This window comes from Limulus polyphemus, unplaced genomic scaffold (genome assembly GCF_000517525.1).
Source record: "Limulus polyphemus unplaced genomic scaffold, Limulus_polyphemus-2.1.2 Scaffold5608, whole genome shotgun sequence".
Lineage (NCBI taxonomy): Eukaryota > Metazoa > Arthropoda > Merostomata > Xiphosura > Limulidae > Limulus > Limulus polyphemus.
This window is the reverse complement of record NW_013671218.1, coordinates 40,337-63,609: the sequence shown is the minus strand read 5'-3', so window position 1 is coordinate 63,609 and position 23,273 is coordinate 40,337. Positions and strand designations below refer to the sequence as shown.

General features: G+C 35.2%; 1 protein-coding gene across 4 annotated transcripts in view; it reads right to left on the bottom strand.

Moving 5' to 3' along the window:
* Positions 1-1,969: 1,969 nt before the first annotated feature.
* LOC106472784 (zinc finger protein rotund-like) overlaps positions 1,970-23,273 on the bottom strand; it is a 57,817-nt gene continuing 36,513 nt past the window's right edge. For all 4 annotated transcript variants that reach the window (XM_013933445.2, XM_022401311.1, XM_013933443.2 and 1 more), the window contains one exon: positions 1,970-11,933. In XM_013933445.2, the coding sequence (XP_013788899.1) occupies positions 10,761-11,933 (1,173 nt within the window). In that variant the 3' untranslated portion in view covers positions 1,970-10,760. The remainder of the gene's footprint in view (positions 11,934-23,273) is intronic.

Genomic DNA, 23,273 nt, shown 5'->3' with positions numbered 1-23,273 from the left:
ATATTGCCTTCATTACAATTTTACATTTACTTTACTTTGTAATAAGTTCGTTTCGGTTCGTTTCTTTAGTATGGGTTTTATTTTTCGTTTTTGTAATTTTCTTTGTTTCAACTCGTTAAACAGTGTCATACATTGATCTCTTATAACTGCTTCATATTCTCTACATTATTATAAATACCGGTACTTTTCTTTATTGTTTACTTTACGTTTGGTTTTATTAAATAAAGTTAAGTACGTTTAGTTTTAGTAAATAAAGTTACATGTACGTGAGTTTGTTTGTCTGACCGCGTAAATTGTTTTCAAATAAACCAGGATTTATCGATCTAACACATAATGCCCGCAAGAAAGCGTAGCTTAAATGGCGTGCGTGAAAATGATAGAATAAAGATATTTCAAGCGAAGGGCATGAAACTACCACAAATATTTTGCAGGTCGCGGGTAGTACGTAATAATACTCCAGATGTGTTTGTTTGTTTGAAGTTAAGCACAAAGCTATACAATGGGTTATCAGTGGTGTGACCACCACGGGTATCGAAACCCGGTTTCTAGCGTTGTAAGTCCGCAGGCATACCGCTGTGCCACTGGGGGGCTCCAGGTGTGTATTACTAATATTGTTTGAATATCTCCACACATTTCGTGTGGCAATAAAACTCACAAATATTTATAAAAGATATAATTATAGAATGGCTGGGCCACGGAATCGCGTCTTGTAACATAATACAGCCTTTGAAAAACACGTTGTAAATCTGCCTTTCAGATCTTGTGAGTTTGTAAAATTCATTTTGGTACCCTTCCGTTCTCTCTATCTGTCTATCTCTCTATTACTTTTAGACTAGTATATTTTGGCCGTTGGGAAGTTTATGTCGTTACAACCCTTCCGTGAATTTGTTGACTGGTTTCGGGAAAAAAAGAATACAAGCAGAGAACTGGGAGTAGGCTTCAGGTTCGCGATAAAATGATAAGAAACATGCAAACACACAGCTGTGCGTTGGCTGTAAGAAAATCCAACGTGATATCAGTCGATCTGGTTGAACAAGAACTTAGATGGCCAAAAAGCCCAAACCGATTTCGAATTCTGAGGTTTGAAGCATTGTAGGCAATATTTCGTTAAATTAAATTTGCACAAAAAGTATTAACTATTTTAAAGAATCCATTCTTCCAACAGGGAAACTTAAACGTTCAATCTAAGAGACAATATATACTAAAATATATGTTTATGCAATTTTAAAGTAATCGTAAAACTATTTTAATGTAAATGATTCTGTTAACAGTTTTTTTTAAATGTTTTTTTTACGTATATATTTCCATGACTTCCATTCTGCGCACAAATTCATACATTTACGTAAATGGCAAGAGTGTTACTGTTAAAGATGTGAATTCTCGACCCTGAAGTGTATTTGTCATACCTTGTTTTTATTTAGATTGAACATTCTTCTCAATCGAGGAATGTTTATCAGAATAGTCCAAGAAGTCTGAAAAATCTGAAAACGGTGGTTGCAGTAATTTCGGTTAAAGAGAGGCTTTCACAGGACAGTTTTTGAAACCACAGGTACCAAGTTCAGATTTTCCTGAATAAAACTTACGATTCTAAATGTGCCCCTGATGAGATTTTTAAGCCCTAGAATAAATAGTATTTAAGATATATTTATTTTAAATGTCGGGATTTCTTTACTAATCATTTGTAATGATGTTTACCACGCATTTGGTATAGAATTTTCTTCAAATAGAAGCAAAAGTATTCGTGTTTTATGTTTTTTATACGCCAATACTCGCAATATAACTTTCATTGTATTTCACGAACACTTTTAACTACAATACAGACGATTTTACAAATACGAATATAAGGCTACAATATCACATATTTGTAGAAAATGTCCAACGCAAGAGACTCGCTTAGTGGTGTAATGATTTTAGAAAGTTCGATACATGGATCGGTTAATATATTTAAAACTTGACTAACCCTACAGAGTAATCCCAAAGAAGTACTTTATTGAAGCAGTATACAGTGACAGTTCACGGACAGTGTACAGAGACAAAAAAAAAAAAAGAGCACACATCAGCTTAAAACAATAGACCATTTCTTACAACACAATTTTAAAAACAAGTTTTCTTTTACTTATATGTAATATAAGTCGGTTGACAGCAGAAAGCGCCATCTCTTGTCAATAGCCCATCTCCAGGATAACAATTAACACATCATTTCAACAGTAGAAAGTAAAATTTCAATACGAGCGATCCCTTCACAACAAGACGAACGCGACATCAAGTACGTGTGCTCCATATCCAATTCTGTGTAACCAGCCCATTGTTTCGTAACTCATTGATTGGGCCTTCCTAACTTATTTCATTGTTGTTTTGATCACTAACTATTAACACACATTTAACAAACTTGCCGAAAAAAAAAAAAAGGCAACAACTCGTATTTACATTGAATTATTATCCACCTCTTTTATAAACGTAATAACTAGAATTTTATTTTGTACCTAGTAGCAAAAAAACCTGAGCCAACGTATTTTCTCACACTTCTTATCAGCTCCGGGGACAATAAGTTTTTAAACTTTTAACCACAACACAAGCGTTATTTATCAGACGTCACCGACACACTCATCATTTTAGTAAGTAACCAAAATTATTATTTTTTCTTTCACTTGATGCTCGGCATCTAATCCTTTTTCCGAAATATGTTGTCCAGTATTACTTGATTCCACAATATTTCTTTCTCATTATCACAGTATTAATACATACATTCTTTATTTAATTTCACCTCATATTTCTTGATGTCACGTGTTGTGGAAAGAAACGAAAATGTTTATGAAATACTTCCAATCCAAACCTAAAATATTAATAAAACTTCCCTTTATATGTACAAGAGTTTAATATTTTTGCTTTTTTTTTTTAATTTCGTATTATTCATATTTACACCCACATATTTCCAAACCACAATACAATGTAATACAGTTTCTTTTAGAACTTGTAGCTTAAAAGTTATACACACACAATAAAACATCTACTTTTCAAGCTCCGTCTACTTACCATATTCTAGCTATTCTACAATACTTTAATCTTTTTATTAGTAGCCAACCCTAATTAAAAGTTCTTAAAAGACAGTTATCATCTCCTATCGAATGTTCGTACCACATTCATTTCTCAACCTATTTTTGGAGTCCCACTCACAAGTAAACACGACTTTTAGATACGTGCAACAAATACGTAAATTAATGTATGCTGTACCACTAACTAATACCAGTTCAGGTTATCTATGATTCCCTTTAGGAAAAGTCTGAAGTCAAAACGAAACGACGAAACTACCTTGTGTGGCATTTATTTACAAGCTAATTTTTGAAGTGCTAGCTACTGAAATTTTTTCCAGAATGACCGATGCTTAAAATAAAAATGAATTGTTATGTTTAACACATATACTGTGTTTAAGCCTTATCCTAGCAAGTTGATTAACTACAAAGAAAAACGACCCTTTCCGAGTGAGAGAAATACCATGAATATTTAATCATCTCGTGCCACTTAAGTCTAGAGGCGTAAGAATAAAATATAAACAAAATAAAGACATTCAAACTATTACAAAGTTGTTGTTTTTCAGACCTACTTATATAGCATTTAGAAGTTCACTATATTTGTTTTTAGCGTTATTTATTCTTTTCTTTGTTTTAGGCTTAGGGTTATATTTCCCCCTGGTGACCAGTTCCTTAAATGATTTAGAAAAGAACAGAGAAAAAAAAATCTTCCACATTTTGATTCTGATATATTTCTAAGTGGTTTGCTTTAATAAATTTTCTGATTTCATCTAACTCTGTAATCTACTCAACAACAAAAAAAAAAGAAAAAAATTTAAAAGTAATATAACACTCTTCCATCATTTTTCTTTGGGGGAAACATACACCACAAACACATGAACTGGATCGATAAAAGTAATTAATCAGTTTCAATGATGGAGTGTTAATTCTGAAGTAAATTGTTTGAAAGATATAAAAAAAGCAAACGCATTTTAGTGTGTTATAATCTATGAATGTAGGATTTCTTTACTTATTTGATCGGCATACTGTCCATCTACTTTATTTACTTCTTCACACAAAAAAAAATCACAGCTATTTTAGGTTGTTTATTTTAGAGTAAATATACACTGGGCTATCTGCTGTGTCCACTGTGAGGAATCGAACTCCTGATTTTAGCATTGTAAGTCCGTAAAATTACCGCTGTCCCACCGGGGGGACCACCTATTTCAGAAATGAAAGCTTTCTCAACAGTGCTTAAACTTCAGAAGAACAAAGACGACGTATTTAGATGATTCTAAAAATGTACATTACAAGACTCAGTTGAGTCCTGCGATTGTTTTATAAAAACGTATAACAACGGAAGCAGGAATCCTCTGTAAAAATTATTGTATAATTTCATTCTTTTCTAGCAAGCGTTAGACAAAACACCTTAACGCTGAGACAAACTTCGCCCAAAGAGCGTGTTGTTTTGAATTAACAGTCAACACCGATTAATATTGAAATGCCAGTTAAGAACAACAACAAAAAAAAAGAGGGGGGAGAGAAAGAGAGAGAGGGAGAATTAAAAACAGTTCATGATACTATACTTCTAACAGCGAATAGCTTCCATTTGAAACAGTTATTTCTTTCTCATACAAAAAAAGCGTTAAAAAGCTGCATTTGCAAACTAAGCTTGAATTTTTATCATTGAATAGACAAACAAAGATACTGATTGGTTTTTTTATGCTATATTTTGAGTGATATGGAAATGGAAATTAACAGACACAGAAATAAGGCTTATATTAGAACATACGACTTATGTAAAGCAAATGCTTTTTTTCTTCTTTTAAACTTTACACTATAATTAAAGTACTTTTATCATTTGCCAAAGCGAATTGATAAGTTTGCAGGAGATTTCACCCTGAGATTGCCCCCCCCCCCCCCCCAGTGGCACAGCGGAATGTCTGCGGACTTACAACGTTATAAACCGGGTTTAGGTACCCGTGATTGGCAGAGCACAGATAGCCCATTGTACAGCTTTGTGCTTAACTACAAACAAACAAATTCTTTGTGATATTTTGCAAATTCCAAAAATATAATGAAAAACGGTATGTTTTTTTTTAACAAATTAGAGAGGTTATTATGTCTACAAATGACAATCATTTAGCAAACAACAAACATGACAGAGCAGAAGGTTTAGTACCTCGGATCACTTAGAATGTAAAACAGACTGCTGTGCACAAGTTACTACCAAACAAACCATTTTTTTTAACAATCCTTATATTTTAATCATATCTTTTATTCAGAGTTTAGTATGGCAATCTGCATATAACTTAGGGCTAAACGCAAACGAGTGTTATATTCTGTATTTAGAACTGTATTTCGATAAACGAACCATTGACGTTTATAAGGTTGACAAATACAGCTACCAACTTTATCCCATCGAACAAATAAGATTGCTTATTTTTGCGAATTATTATTATTATTTTTTTTTGAAATACAACCCACAGAATGTTTTTACCATATCGAATCAACTCCCAAGTCAGCCAACCATTTTTCTTTTCATCCAACTCAAGACACTCCAGATTCAATGAAATAAATGTTCTTATATTTTCTAACCGAACAACCAACAAGTCTAATGTTTATGAATACAACAAACATGGCTACTAGCCTATTCAGAATCGAAAGTTTGAAAGCCACAAATTTTCAACTCGTAGGTACTTTTATGTTGTGAAAAATAATGAATCCCAAATTGCAGAGAAAACAATGTAGAGCCATACGAAACCAAAACACACACACACACACACACACACACAATCAAGCTAAATCGTGTTTAACTATAAAACAAAAATAATTTTAGAGACTATAAAAAATGACCATTCTGATGACGATGATTGGATAAAACACTATTAAAGATAGACATTTCTTCCGAGATGTTTTCTTGAATATGATAAAAAAAATTGTTAGCACTCTTGTATTTTATATTACACTATTTTTTGCACTTTTTTTTTTTGTCTATATTTACATGTACAAACTGTAATTTTCATTCTATCTTGTACTGGATTGGATCATCAAGGAAAGTCACAAAATTAAGACCTTAGGTAGGTAACTTAAGAAGATTTCATAAAATCTTCTTACTTGTAAGGTTTGCTATCTAAGTTTGTTTTTAAAAAAGGAAAAGAATAAGAGTAAATAACTATTTAGCTCCAATGAACATCCCAAAAGACATCTCTCACCCCATGTTCTGGGAATTTATCAACGCGTTTTTGACTCTTTTGATGTAAAAAAAAAAAAAAGTTATTAGCTGAGAAATTACAAAAAACAAAATAAATTCAAATAATATGGGAAAGTCTTCTGTATGAGATGCAAAATTATAATAAATACAGGGCTAAAAAACAAAACAACTTAAAGTAGGCCTAATAGTTATTATTCGCTGATGCGATGTCGATTTTCTGTGTGCATACACATACAAGTCTATTCTAAAAATGTATGTTTAATAACCGGAATGTTTCCTGTGCTTTATATTCTTTAAAAAAAAATGTGTCAAGTTCATCTTGTTACTGAGCAAGCGTTCAAATCGCTAACGAATATAGCAATAACACTTACGTACACTCGTTGAACACTTATGGAAACTTGATAAACCAAAATATCTGCCTCTAAATCTACTGTAATAATAATAATAATAAAAAAAAATATGTCACTAGATATGAACGAATAAAAACCACGTTTCATAACTAAAGAATTTGCAGCACGACTATAAATTCTTTTTTTTTTTGTATTATTCTTCCCAATTATTCGTTTTTTCTAAGAAAGTAAAAACATTGCTCACGTAGTTATTCGGCAAATATCACGCCCTCTATAACAACATTTTTCAAACTTGATCAGTTTACACGAAGACAGTTTTTCACTCGCCACTATCAACAGTATAGGACACTACACTAAGCATTACATGCTAAGAACGCTCAAAGCTCTCATATCAATTCACGGAACCATATAAGCCTAAAACCTGAAATAATTTAGACAGTGTTAATTTTGACCACTGTAGTCGGTTCTGTATAAAACCACGTGCAAATAAAACTGTAGAAAATCGTTCAACTATATACAGATTTCTAAGGAGTGCACACAGCTAACACGCATACAAGTTTAATGAAAAGCTGTCAAGCTTATGTTTTGGACAAAGCTTAAATTTTTCATTTGTTTACACATAAATTCGTGCAAATTTCGCCGTTTTATTTAGATAAACTGTCTAAAAGGACCATTGTAACATGTAGATGGCAAATAAACTGATTCTTCTCGGTTTTTCAGAAACTTACACACAGCAATATGGAGTTGAAACAATGCACTGATAGTCCCTAGATATGTAACACTGCTTTATATAATCAATATACACGATTTAACAATATTAGGGCAGTGAATTAAATGCTTGAATAGAACAAACGCCGAAACCCTTTTAAATTACACACCTTTTCTATGAAATGCTGTAACTTATAGTTAACTATTTGTAAAAACAGTAAAATTAAACTTAGTAAACTTCACGCTGAACAAACTCTTACGTGACGTTTCAAACTAACAACAGTAAGAACAATGTTACTTTGTATGATGCGCCATAGCACCTAAACCCTAAGTAACGAAATACAGGTTTCCATGGAAATAGTACTTATAACAATTAAGCTGCTCAAGAATACCTTAGTTTACAGCATGTATTGATGACAAAGATAAACCATTCTATAAAAGAAGAAAACTTCATTATCTTTAAATAATAAATTCGAGGTTTTACATCATCAGTAATTGTACTCAAATAATGTTTTTCGCATTATTTTGAAAAATAAACTCTATTCACTATGTATGGAGCCAATCAGACGACTGATAGTCTTAACTCTATTCACGGTGTGTGGAGCTAATAAGATTGATAGTCTTAACTCTATTCACGGCGCATGGAGCCAATCAGACGATTGATAGTCTGAACTCTATTCACGGTGTGTGGAGCTAATAAGATTGATAGTCTTAACTCTATTCACGGCGTATGGAGCCAATCAGACGAGTGATAGTCTTAACTCTATTCACGGTGTGTGGAGCTAATAAGATTGATAGTCTTAACTCTATTCACGGCGTATGGAGCCAATCAGACGACTGATAGTCTTAACTCTATTCACGGTGTGTGGAGCTAATAAGATTGATAGTCTTAACTCTATTCACGGCGCATGGAGCCAATCAGACGACTGATAGTCTTAACTCTATTCACGGTGTGTGGAGCTAATAAGATTGATAGTCTTAACTCTATTCACGGCGTACGGAGTCAGACTGACAGCTTCATCTCCACTCCGATGTATGGAGGGAACCAGACATTTTCGTAGTTATCATTATTTATCGAACTAAACAGTTGAAATCCTCTTTACAAGGATTTTATAGCCAACAGAATTAGAATTAAGTTTTGATATGAAAATCTGCAAAATCTACTGTCTCAAACTGTCTAACAATTTTGCAAATCTGTTTTATTCTTAGAATTGCAAAATGGTTTCTTTTATCTATTTTTCTTCTCAACATTTCATTGGTTTTTTTTGTTTTTCTTTTATTGCGAAGCTACACAATGAGTTTCCGCGCTGTACCCACCGCGAGAACCGAAACCTGAATTTTTAGCTCTACATCTTACCCCCGAGGCACAAGGGGGATCTTCGAAACTTAAGTACCGCTCCGCTCAACCGTCATTTCATACTTCTTTCTATTGCAGATCACCTTGTATACAGAACCGGTATCGCAAATCTTTGGTTACGAACTGAAGTGGGAGAAGGGGGGGAGGGGGACACAACAGCAAAGGCAAATCAAATCTAGCTATTGATGGAAATTGAAGAAATATCAAACAAACAAAACAGAATATTCTGTTAGTTTTAACTTTAAGATCTCTCACAATAAGAACAAAAATCGGAATAAAGTCAACAATACGGATAAGTGCTAGCTAAATGACATACGATATAAAAATTATCCTACCATACTACAGTATACCGAAGCTTTAACCGTTAACTAAAAATGTTCGTGTAATTAATAAGTCAATAAGAAATAACGTCCCCCTGACGGAACGAAACCCAACTAACACATACAGCCATTTTTGTTTCTTTTTCCAAGCCAAAACTTACTGATGCTTGAGGTGTTCTTGTACAACAGGTTCGTAAAAAATATGAAGAGGCAGTGGTTATTATCTAATGTACATCAGGTTTAAAAGACTAAAACTTCATACCACTTAATGTTAAAACAACAGACAAAATAACACAGCTTAGATCCTGTAGGTGTCGCTTTCTTGAAATGTGCGTTTTGAACTTAACTATGGCAACAACAACCACACAAACACATGCAAGTATTTACAAAAAATCGTGTGGATTCTAATGATAAGTTATGGCTAAATGAAGAGTGAAATGTTTTAATTTTTATGAGCAAAAGTCCCCCTACTTTAAGTGAGTTTGAGAACTTCCCTACATATGTCCTGATTTAAAAAAAGAAGTCTAATATTTTCATTCTTTTATTACTTTTTTATCCTAATCACAGTAAAACCTGGTTGAAGATTTTATCTTGTCATACCCAAAAATCCTAGCGTTTCACGCAAATCTACCACCTGTATTTTTAGATAAACCTCAAACACCATTGTCATACCCAAAAATCCTAGCGTTTCACGCAATTCTACCACCTGTATTTTAGCTAAACCTCAAACACCACAACAGTCGACGATACTACACAGCGGTCCATCACTGATGTATATATATATATATATATGTATATATATATATATTAACCAGAACATACAGACCTATAATAATAACACAGGAATACTCACTGCAATAAAATCTCGCTAAGGACACTAACGTCACAACAGGGGTATTATCACAGCTGATACTATAATTAGGCTATGATATTCTGACTGTTTTGGTTTCTTTCTTTTTTTTTTTCTTGTGTACACGATGTATATGATTTAAGAAGCAATGAAAAGGTTCATTTATATATATATATATATAGAATTAATTATATATACTCTTTATATACGTTTACAGTGTGTGTGTGTTTCGAAAGGCACCAACTTCAGAAGTTACCATCTATTGCTCAACTGGGCACCAAAAATTGAACTAAATTTGATCAGACGTTACCATAAAAAGGAGACAAAAATGTCATTCGATTACTATCTATTGTTAGAATAATCTAAACCAGTTTTTTTTTTCAAGTTCTGTAAAAGTAAGTTGAGCTGGGCTAGTTTTTTTTTGTGTTTTGTTTTTCTACGAACAGACATCATTATGAAGTATTTGAGAAATCCCGATCTATGTATGTTATTCCTTCATGATGGTTTGAAAATGAATTTTAATTACGCTGGAGTGAGTCTTTTTTTTTTTTTTTTCTTCTTAGTCTATTAATCTGCTTCCCACGTTGATTACCACTTTGTAGTAAAGTGAGTGAAGCAGCTGAGGGAATATGTCCACAAACACATTTAACATCACGTCTACTGATGTAATATTTCACCGGTGTCAAAGCCTTTTGTGCCATGTTGCACTTCGGCAGTTCTTTCTTTTCTGAAATGTGTGTCTAAAACGTTGTAGGTACACTGGACGAAGTGGCACTCTTGATATAAGATTACGGAACAGTTTTTTTCCCACGTTCTTTTCTTCTAAGGAGCAAATTTCAAGATAAAAGAAAAACAAAAACAAAAATCACGTACCACAATTTTCCAGAAACAGTTCTATAATGAGAAGCATGGTTTAACAATAAAATCAATATTACAGACGTAGCCAAGACCATCTATGGTTGACCCTTGTCTTTAATGGTAATTGGGTGTTCTCCTCCTGCCATTGAAGGCATGGAAGCATAGTTTCTTATCTGATGTAAGGAAATCAATTGATTCGGAAAAGAGTTGTGAGCAGATTTTAAGTCCATCGAGCTCATCTGTGAAGGGTTTTTTGGAAAGTTGACGGGTTCATAAGGGAAATAAGATCTTGATGGGGCTGTTGGTAGTGGCAGTTGTGATCCTGAAGAGATTGGTAACATTCCAGATTGGATAGGAGTGAAGGCTGAAGTGGTCTTACTGTTGGCAACAGAGAGTGAAATCCCATCATACGACATCTGAGAGGATCCAAGAAGGCCACCATGTCCCATTTCCGAATGCTCTCGATGGTTTTGGTTGCTATTGGTGGTGCTTCCATTTCCTCCACTTCCCAAGGATTGGCGATGTTCCATATCTCTAGAAGCTAGATGAAGCCGTGGATGATCTCCAAGGGGAGACTGGAGGCACGTATCTGGAACAAGGGAGTGAGCAGCAGCTGCGATAGCTGCAGTAGAAGAGTTTTCAGAATAAGAATTTTCTGGTCCTGGTGTGGAAGCAGTATTCTTTGACCAAAAGTTATCCATATGGGTCCGAGCCACAGGTGTCTGAGGTGTTGTTGGGGTGTTGTTACTCATTGATGTGTGAGACCTCTTTTCCATCCTATCCGAATGTTTCTGCAAATGTTTTGCCAAATACGTTTCCTGTGTGTAGGACTTCCCACAATATTGACAAATGTGGGTTTTGAGGTGTTTTGATTCCTTGTGTTTTGGGATGTGCTCCAGAAGTCCGGCCTCATCGGTGAAACACTTGTAGCAGCTGTTACACTTGTAAGGTTTGTCAGTTTGATGGCAGCGGGAATGGGACTGGAGATTGGAGAGCTGACTGAAGGCCTTGTTGCAGCCTGGATGACGACACTTGTACGGCTTGTCCCCGGTGTGGGTCCGGATGTGTTGCTGCAGATGCGACAGTTGGGTGAACTTCCGCTGGCAAATCTCACAGCGGTACGGTTTGATTCCCAGATGGATCCGCGTGTGCTGGGACAGGTAGGACGAGTTGGCAAAGGCCTTGGAGCATTGGGAACACTTGTATGGTTTGGCCTCACGCATATGAATCTGAGTGTGTAGCTGCAAGTCTGCCTTGGAACCAAAGATCTAGAAAAGCACAGAAGAGACGGGAAAACATAATCAGTGAGGCCATCTTCTGAAAACAATAACTTTAATTTTTTGAATGGCCTACCACACCATTCATTGCCAGATTTGTCTGCTTAACAGCATGGCTCCAAATTTTGAATTCTTTATAATTACTTTATTGTTTATTTTTTTTACAGATTTGATTTTGAACATGGATTTGAAATCCAATCAGAGCCACCCCAGGGTTCCAAGGCAGGCTGATTAGACGCAGCTAAACACAGCAGACGATGGTGGTGCCATCATGGTGTGGCGGGCCTTGATGAACACTACCGGATTGAGTAGGTTAGACGGTGATCCGAACATCACTTCAGAAAAGTAAAGGATGGTTAGTCTATATTAAGCACAGTGTGGGTCAAAATAAAGTATCAGAAGACCTATTATCATTACCAATGACGATGCCAACTATTATATTTGTGTATGAAGATCTATAAGTAACTATAAAAAAAAATGATGAATTTAACAGATCTGTGTATTTAAGCGTAACATTTACTTTTATGGTGTATTTGAATACCTCATGGACACTGAATTAACGAAAACTGTGCATCTGATACTTTCTTTTGTCCCACTCTGTAGATAAGTTATGTTTCAGTCTTAATTTGATAAAATTAGGAAAGGTTTTCTTCAATCCGGTTAGTGTCTCATCAACATCAATAAAACGTGCACAAAAAAGAGGAAAGTGCATGAAAAGCAACAACATAAAAATAACTCATACTTTATATAACTGAAATAAACATTTAACACAAACTTACAAAAATAACGCTAACTGCTGTGGAAACTAAATCAAGTTAAAAAAACACAATAAAAGTGAATCTGGGTAAAGAGGACGAAACAGACTTAAAGCAACTCTCCAGTAGATATAATTTGTAGACTTCCATCCTATAAGAAGAAACTAATTTCATTGAAATAGGCTCATATAACCATTTAGGAAGATTTACCCATGAATATAACCCAAAATAAACCCAAAATTAAATAATTATATTATTTAAAATAAACCCAAATTAAATAATTATATTATTCAAAATAAACCCAAAATAAATAATTATATTATTTAAAATAAACCCAAAATGAATAATTATATTATTTAAAATAAACCCAAAATGAATAATTATATTATTTAAAATAAACCCAAAATAAATAGTTATATTATTTAAAATAAACCCAAAATAAATAATTATATCATTTAAAATAAACCCAAAATAAGTAATTAATTTTGACAACAAAACAGAGAGAACTCAGTACAGGCAAGTAATATTGAGGGTTCTTCAGAACGTAAGCTATTCCTAGAAAATATTAAAGTCATTATACTATATTACTAATTATTGAGTGTTGAGTAAGTGCATAAATTATATTTCAAAGTTAAAATCGTGACTGGTTTGTCTTGGATAAACATTTTGTTGCTGTTGTTGTTTTGGAATTGAAAAACTTTCAACATTAAAGGCATTTTATGCGCACGTGATATAAATGGTCAGGTTAACAGCATGGCTCCAAATTTTGAATTCTTTACAATTACTTTATTGTTTATTTTTTTTTACAGTTTTGATTTGTAACATGAACTTCAAATCCAATCAGAGCCACCCCAGGGTTCCAAGGCAGCGAGACGGCAGCACCTGCCACCACGAGGACTTTGTCCGATTCTTTAAACCAAATAACTGAATTGATTGTCACTTTTATAACGCATCCATAGCTGAAAGTGCAGAGTGTGTTGAGAGGAATCAACGTATCTAGGCCTCACCACCACCCCCAAATAGAGAAATAAGTAAAAGCATAGAGTGGCAAAATACAATCCGCCTCAAACCAGTATTCAAAACGTAATTAGTACACCAGTTTTGTAACGACTGTAGTGGTTGTGTTTAATATCAAAGGCCCAAACATTTACTCTTCTTATTCAATTAAGCTGGCCGTAGCGTAGTGGCTAGTGTGCTTGATTGTGAATCCGAAGGTTCCTTGTTTGCGTAGTGTTGCCACAAAACGCGCTTAACAGTTTATGGTGGTGAATGTGTTATAAGAGTGATGGCCAATTCACAATATTTGATAAGAGTAGCCCACGAACTGGTGGTGGGTTCTGTTGACTACATTCTAGATTTTGCGTGGAGTTTAAAAAGTTAGAATCAGACTTAACTTCTATGTTAAAGTCCACGCATAATCTAAAACTATAGAATTTAAGTCGATAAAAGTATGGTATGTTCGAAATACGTCCGTGATTAGCGTTGCTAAAACTCCTAATCGTTTTGACGGAGTTAACTTTCATATATATTATTTATTCTTCAATTTGTATTGTATTTTAATTACGTTAACAACTGAAAGCACAAAACACACACAAAAAAAAAAACGCTGAGAATGTTACAGTGCAATGCATAATACTTAAAGCGATTAGAACAGCTGGAAATCCCACAGTTTATTAACTTACATCAGTAATAGGCCTAACACACTCAATGCGTCTCTGCGTGTTGAATCGCCTTTTCCTTCTAGACAGAGCAATTTAACCCTTTCTTCTGCCAGACAAAAATTGCCCAAGGTCATTATAGTACTTACAAGTCTTCATGCCAAGTTTAAGAAAATCGGTGGTGATTAGAAAAGTATAAGTACGAGAGAGAGAGAGGAAAAAAAAAAGAGGGTTTCCTGTCGGAAAAGAAAATTGAGATAGTAAATCATACGTTTGGATTTCCACATGTTTTGCTTGGTTAATATTGAACAACAACATAATGTTACTTGATATTTTTTCCGACAAAGCTAATACCCGCTACAACGGAGTCTTGATAATTTCCAACTTCCTTCCCCAGCTTTCTACCCTTACTTCCTCTTTAGAGACTGGCCAGACAGCGGCCCCTAGGGGGCGCACTTCGATCCATAACCATTATTATGTGTGTGTGTGTCGCCAGCCATGAACTCTTAACTAGTCAGAAATTGCCACTTGTTCATCGAGTTACACTATTAGGTTCAGTTCCTGAAACCTAAAATATTGGCGCCTAATCTTGATGAAGTAGTATTTACCCAAAACTGGAAGTTTTTTTTTTTGGGGGGGGGGGTGAAAAATTGAACATGCCACGTCAAGAGTTTTGGTACATTCATAAAAATAAACCAAGAAGGTTGTGACATAAATTTATAAACTTTTTTGTAAACGGTAAGTTTGCGCGTATAACGCTAAAATCCGGAATTCGATTCCTGGCGGTAGACTTGTTTGTTGTTAAAGTTATACAATTAGCTATTTGTTCTGTGTCTACCATGGGTATCCGAACCCGATGTTTAGTGTTATAACCCTGGACAAAGTGCAAATAGCCCGTTGTGTAACTTTGCACTAATAAAACAACAACATTAATATAAATTTGCTTTTATAGATATTATCTACATTTATGTGTGTGTATGTGTGAATCCGTATAAATTAAAAATACAAATTAATCATATTTTGTCATCACAAAAAAAGAGGGAATCCCCAATAGCCGCGGCATTTGAAATTTGTTTAGGCAGGACTGGAGTAAATTAATCTACGAGACCTTTTTTTTCCTTTTTATTAGCAATATTTTTATGCGCCAGCAATACCAAGCGTGGGGCGCTCGTATACCCGATTCGATTTTATTACTCACCAAGACCGCTACCAGTCTATCCTCAAATTTAAATTATTTTAGGCAGGATTAGAGTAAACTAATCTATGAGACCTTGGGCGTGGTCAAATACATCAGTCGAAAGGGTTTGACCTCCTGAGTCCAAGACTATAATTAGATCTCAAATCGGTCAAGAGATGACGGAGCTATGAGCTAAAAGTTTGTACTTGAAAAACGAACAAACTCAGAGCCATTCTATGAGCCGATATGCCGCGGCTAAAAAAGTATACAGGTCTGATCCTGGATGAATTTGTATCGTAGATGTTACTATAAGTAAACGAAGTATACAAATGTGCGTGTGTATTACAGTGTATTAAAAATACTACACTTAAACTTAAAATGTATTCTAGATTTTCTTCTCTCACAAAAAAAAGCAATAAAATATGTAGTCAAGTTTCATCTGTCACGATAGTAGACACCTAGTATGAATATTTAACATATATATATATATATATCACTACATAACTATTAATAATGGCAGTGTGATATTATTACCCTGTTGTTTAGGGGCTTGTGGGTGTTTGGTTTTAAAGGATGGGTGTTTGATAGCTGTTTTGACCGAGTTGTGTTTAGAGACTTTTTTGTTAGGGGATTCGTCTTGGGGGCTTTTCGTTATGGGTGGATGTTTAGTGACTTTTGTCTACTGCGTGGGTATTCAGTTTTAGTTTTACGAGGTCAAAGAAATATCATTAAGGAGTTATGAAAAATGTAAATATTACATGAAAGGATGTATTTTTTATTATCGCGTTTTTAGATTCTTCGAAAGGAATCTTGCAGGTAATAAAGGCCTGTCATAATAATTCATGTTGTAACAGTGTTTGTGTTCGTCACTGTTGTGTGAATCTGATAATGATAATAAAGGCCTGTCATAATAATTCATGTTGTAACAGTGTTTGTGTTCTTCACTGTTGTGTGAATCTGATAATAATAATAAAGACCTGTCATAATAATTCATGTTGTAACAGTGTTTGTGTTCTTCACTGTTGTGTGAATCTGATAATAATAATAAAGGACTGTCATAATAATTCATGTTGTAACAGTATTTGTGTTCGTCACTGTTGTGTGAATCTGATAATAATAATAAAGGCCTGTCATAATGATTCATGTTGTAACAGTGTTTGTGCTCGTCACTGTTGTGTGAATCTGATAATAATAATAAAGGCCTGTCATAATGATTCATGTTGTAACAGTGTTTGTGCTCGTCACTGTTGTGTGAATCTGATAGTAAAGGCCTGTCACAATAATTCATGTTGTAACAGTGTTTGTGTTCATCACTGTTGTGTGAATCTGATAATACGTAGAAAATATAAATACACAGGAGTAAATTTTGCTTTTATAACATTTCTAAATAGAATATGGTTAATAATAAGATCTTCTGTGAGAAAATAAAGAATAATGTATAATGATATGTCAACAACAATTTAACTGCTATATCAAGTGCCGGTGAGGCTTTTCGCCTAATACCATGGCTCTTGAGACCGGCTGGGACAGTCATAGTAGTAGTTAAGACGCTATTTCTATAAATATGTTGCACAATACCTATTCAGATTACGAACTAGATTTGTTTGTTTGTTTGGAATTAAGCACAAAGCTACACAATGGGCTATCTGTGCTCTGCCCACCACGAGTATCTAGCGTTGTAACTCCACAGACATACCGCTGTGCCACTGGGGGGCACGAACTAGATTACGTTGGTGAAGTGTTATTTACATCACGACACACGACAATGTAGGTTAAGGGTTATTATTTTTTTAACGCTACGTTATTTATCGTTTTATTCATTTATTTTAACACCGTGTATTATTAGTTTGTAACTATTCACAAATCTACACAATAGCCTATTTGTGTTATACCCACCAGGGGTATCGAACCCGGTTTTTTAGCTTCAGAAAGAATAAAAACAAATACACCAAGCCTAATGATTTAAGTATTACAACTTCCACATTTTTTTGTCGCTGTTCGTCGAAAACAGAATTTAAAAATTTGACCAGAGTATTAGTTGGAAGAACGAGAATGATTTTATTCACATCTTTCTGTTTCACGTCGTTGCCGACGAGGCTTTTCGCACAATACCAGATCTCATCAATTCGACTGGGTTACAACAGCTCAGGCGTTGTACAACATGCCCTCTAGTGGCACAGCGGTATGTCTGCGGACTTATACTGCTAGAAACCGGGTTTCGATATCCGTGGGGGGGGGGGAGGGCAGAGCACATATAGCTCTTTGTGTAGCTTTATGCTTTATAACAAACAAGAACATCAACATTGTAAAACATAAAATATCGAAATAAAAGTCAACACGTGTGCACAGTGACCTCATTCGTCAATATTTCGAAACAAGTTTGTAATAATTGAAACTAATATGGAACGTAGACAACTGGATTCCTATATTCTTGCTTAAAATAATAGCAAATGTAATAGAAGTTTTGTATTTCTGATTAATATGAAAATCAATATCACAGCAGATGATGTTCTAGAGCGAAGATTTATTTTTAGAAAAGGCTTTTAACTTTGTAAGACTAAAGATATAGTCATTTCTGAAGTGGGCGATGAATAGTTGATTCTGCACGTGTTCGTGAATTTGTAAATGTTCCTGAAATAAAAGTAAAGACACGGTGATCACTTTTATTTATTATGAATACCGTGAAAATTACTAATTTTTGAGCACTGCAGTCCCGCAGAGGGAGTTGTAATGAAGATAACTTTTAACAGTACAAGTTTTTCTTTTTTTTTTTCGTTTTTGATCGATCTTTGAGAAAGAGATCTGGAGTTCAACAAAACAATTCTTATGTGCCAACAGTAATCTAACTCACCATATGATTAAATTCCCTAAAGATTTTTATACGAAACACAAAAGTCGGAAACACTGTTTTACGTCACTAAATGTTAAAGCAACAATACACCATTTTGCAAACACAACGCTCCGTAGAGCTGATATAAATCAAGTTTATAGCAAGTTCTATTTTTATAATTTTGATAGGACTTGCAATACAGTAACTCACCACGATAAGTTGATATAGTCCATGTAAAATAATATTATGTTATATTGGAGTATTATTTTGGATACAAAAAAAGACACGTTTGAAAGTATATTATGGTTTCAAGTAACAACAAAAATACATCTCAAGTATACGAAACATATAACACAGTTTATATATATATATATCTGTGCTCTGCCCCCCACGAGTACACGAGTATCGAAACCCTGTTTCTAGCGTTGTAAATCTGCAGACATGCCGCTGTGCCACTGGGGGGGGGGGGACGTGTTCGAAGCACTTATGATTGCTTGTTGCTTAACCCAAAGGTACACAATGGACTATCTGTGTTTGTCGAACACGAGTATCGAAACCAGGTTTTTAACGTTAGAAGTCTTCATACTTACCGCTGAACCACAGAGGTTCTGCAATTAGTGAGCCATTCGATTGATAAGTTTTAGAAACAAAATTACACAGTTTATGAATAAATAACTTATATTAAAACTAGCTATAAAACATTCATTGGGAGAGTGTAGATCTTTAACAAACGAAAACGAGTCCAGGATAGTAAATGGTTAAAGAGTTAAAAGATGACATCCTCCCCATGAATGTTTTATGGCTAGTTTTGATATAAGTTATTTATTCACAAACATTTCATTGTTTGTTTGTTGGTTTTTAATTTCGCGCAAAGGTACACGAAGGCTATCTGCGCTAGCCGTCCCTAATTTTACAGTGACAGACCAGAGGAAGACAACTAGTCAACACCATCTACCACCAACTCTTGGACTACTCTTTTACCAACGAATAGTGGGATTGACTGTCACATTATAACGCCTCCACGGTTGAAAGGGCGAGCATGTTTGGTGGGATGGGGATTTGACTCTGCGACCCGTAGATTGTGAGTCGAATATCCTGACCACCTGGCCATGCCGGGCCGTAGAGAATATTAAAACTGCGAATTCGGTCTCATTGGAGGCTCGGTAGGGCTAGGTTAGGGCGCCCGACTCGCAATCTGCGAGTCGCGGGTTCGAATCCCCGACCCACCAAACATGCTCGCCCTTTCAGCCGTGGGAGCGTTATAAGTGACGGTCAATCCCATTATTCGTTGGTAAAAGAGTAGCCCAAGAGTTGGCTGATGACTAGCTGCTTTCCCTCTAGTCTTACACTGCTAACTTAGGGACGGCTAGCGCAGATAGCCCATGTGTAGCTTTGCGCGAAATTCAAAACAAACGTTCTTATTGGATAGTGACTGCACTACTTTGTTTTTCACTTGTAATTCAAGTCACAGCCTCAGAGTTCTCCATATACCTAGGCCTCGCAACTTCTAGAATATACGTAGTTATTTATCAAATAACCTGTTATGTATATCTACCTGAATCATGCAAAACATTCGTATGTAACTAACCTGACTTGCAATGTACACGTTTATACGACACGAACTGTAGTGTCTGTATACTTAGATACACTAAATGGTTTCTTCTATTCCGCTCTACTGTAAATAAAGACGCAGGCCTGTAACACGAATTAACAGGCCTGCGTCTTAATCAGACTAAAATTTGCTCGAAATCGTGTTGTCTGATTAAGACTCAGATCTGTAACACGATTTCGAGCAAATTTTAGTCTGATTAAGACGCAGGCCTGTAACACGATTTCGAGCAAATTTAAGTCTGATTAAGACGCAGGCCCGTAACACGATTTCGAGCAAATTTTAGTCTGATTAAGACGCAGGCCTGTAACACGATTTCGAGCAAATTTAAGTTTGATTAAGACGCAGGCCTGTAAGCTATATTTTTAATGTTTTCCTTTAGATTCGGGATGGCAAATAGGCCTGCAAGGGAGCCAAACATGGCATTCTGAAACTGAGCGACAATGGTTGTTTGTTTAAGTTATGCACAAAGCTACACAATAGGCTATCTGTGCTCTGCCCACCACGAGTATCAGCATTGTAAGCCCGCAGACATACCGCTGTGCCACCGGGGGGCGAGCGATAATGAAGGAAAGTTTTAAAAAAAATTAAAATGGATATAATAATCTATGTTTTTAATTTAAATCATTACTAATTGAAACTCAGCCTTGGTTCACTCTGCATCGCGCCGAGGCTTAGCGAACTCGGCAAGATCTTCCGATCTTGCAATTAAATAAATACAGTGTTTATATACATGTAACATTGCAACTCTAAAAATTAATAAAATGTGGGTATATATAAATATATTACACACTTGAAACTGTATAACAGTTTTTATTTTATTTTGGCACGCCAGTTAAAACCTACTTGCCATCCTTGATTTAGATATTAGCGCCCCCAGTGGCACAGTGGTATGTCTGCGGACTTATAATGATAGAAACCGGGTTTCGATACCCGTGGTGGGCAGAGCACAGATAGCTCTTTGTGTAGCTTTGTGCTTAATAGGAAACAACAACAACATTAGATGTTAGCTAGATAGTGATCAAGGAAGTTCACAAAAGTAGGCCTAGAATACCTAGAAAGTTCACAATGACGTCAAGAATTTATAAATATGAATAATCAATAGGTGATAAGTTAGTGAAGAGTAATGACTAAGAATTCAGTTAATATTCAGTGTGTGAAAGAAATAGAGTAAGAGATTGATTGAGTAAAGTTAGTCAGATCTGTTATCAATTGAGTAAATTTCTGTTAAACGTTATTAGTGTATTAGGCCTACAATAGTTTCAGAGTATACGTTAAAAATTTTGTTTTTGAAATTAGACCTATAACTTGCGTCTACGTGAACGCAGCCTGTAGGAAACGTTACTGAAGAAATAAATTAATTCATTATCCTTATGCGGACTGGACGTGAATTATTTTTATCGCGTATTCCAAAAGTACACGCTCAACGATAGAATACGTTACAATAGTATAATTAAGATGCTGGTTTGTAACACGATTAAGATGCTGGCGTCAAAGGGGTGTTTCAAAGAAATCTAAGCATGAGTTATAAGAAGCCAGCTTGCAGTTTGAGTCTCAGTAAGACGCTGGTATATTCAAGCTGAATGGTCATTTACATGAAGTATAAAAAATGTTGGTCAAACAAAGGAAATTTTTTTTACAAAATCAGGTTTATAAATGCATTTTCCCAAGCACGAGGAATGCAAAAATACTTTGTTTTTAAATATGAATGTTTTATGTAGTTAAGAAATTATTCTCGTTGATAAACGAAGCAAAACCCAATGTACAAGAAACCGGTAATACACAGAACGTCTTCCTCCTTGGCGTCAGAAAGAAATTACTTCACAAAATCGGCAAGGGAAGATGGGGTAAGACAGCCACCTTAACTGATTGTGATATTAAGATTAACGTCGAGAAAAAAAGCAAAGGATGTTAAAATGAACCCCGTTTTATTATAGATGTAATTTCTAGTTAAAACAAAGATTGGACATAGACCTTTTTAGTTTTGCTTTTCTTGTGGTTGGGGGCCGCTTTACCTACAGGGTTGGATAAAACGGACCCTCAAGATGGGATATAATGGCCCTCATCTATCTCGTAACAACTATAATTTGAAATCAATTATGCATTCAGCCATTGCACTGAAATCACTAAATCATCAATTCTACATTTCCGGCAGACAATATTGGTTTGTTTTTTTTATCCCAAAGCTAGACAATGGACTATCTGTTCTATGGCCACCGCGGATATCAAATCCTAATTTTTAGCCCTTTTAGCTCTCAGACATGCCGCTGATCCAAGGGAGTGCCTCATGGCAAGGATCTGGAAGGCTGTGTGTCATGCGCAAGTTACACTTTATCTAGAATAATGGCGCATGAGAACGTACATTGCGGCTGAAGCCTATGCTGGAAATATACATCACAAAACAATCTTTTTTTAAGAAAAAATAAATCAGCATATTCAACTGTCTATAGTCCTTCATTGGTTTAAAAATCAACAAATTGAAATATCTCCTTTGTAACGATAAAAATCTAAAAGTGTTTATTTTATTAAAAGTTGTTAAAAAAATGAAGTTACGCTTTGATAATTCACATTCGCCGGTACACCAGTGAGTATATGTACGGGGTGACATAGAGAGCAGCTACAAATACTTCAGAACGATACGTCATAACTGATGATATACGGGGAGGGGAGCATCTACCTCACTTTCCCCTACATTTCATTCGTTTGCTTGTTGATTTTCGCGAAAACCTACTCCATCGTTATCTACGCCAGTCGTTCCTAAATTTGCAGTGATAGAGAGGAAGCAGTTAGTCAACATTACCCACCGCCAATTTATGAGATACTCAATTCGATTAGTGAGATTTGACGGTTTTATTTTTTATTCGGTAACGGGATACGAACTACAGGAACTTGGATCCACTGTCTGAACCACTTGGGGGCGCTGAGCCACCTACATTTGGATTAAACTCAAAACACAGGATATTCCATTATGTACTAAACTTAACCCACTGGACGTTCTACCATTGAAAAATAGGACGTGACATCACAGTAGTGGTAAAATATGGAATAAACTCAGAACACTGGACATTTCAACATAAAACAAAGAACGTGACCTTACAATATTATTGTAAAATATGGAATAAACTCAGAACACTGGGCATTCTAGCATGAAGAACAGGACGTGACCTCACAGTAATGGTAAAATGTGGAATAAACTCAGAACACTGGACATTTCAACATAAAACAAAGAACGTAACCTTACAATATTATTGTAAAATATGGAATAAACTCAGAACACTGGGCATTCTAGCATGAAGAACAGG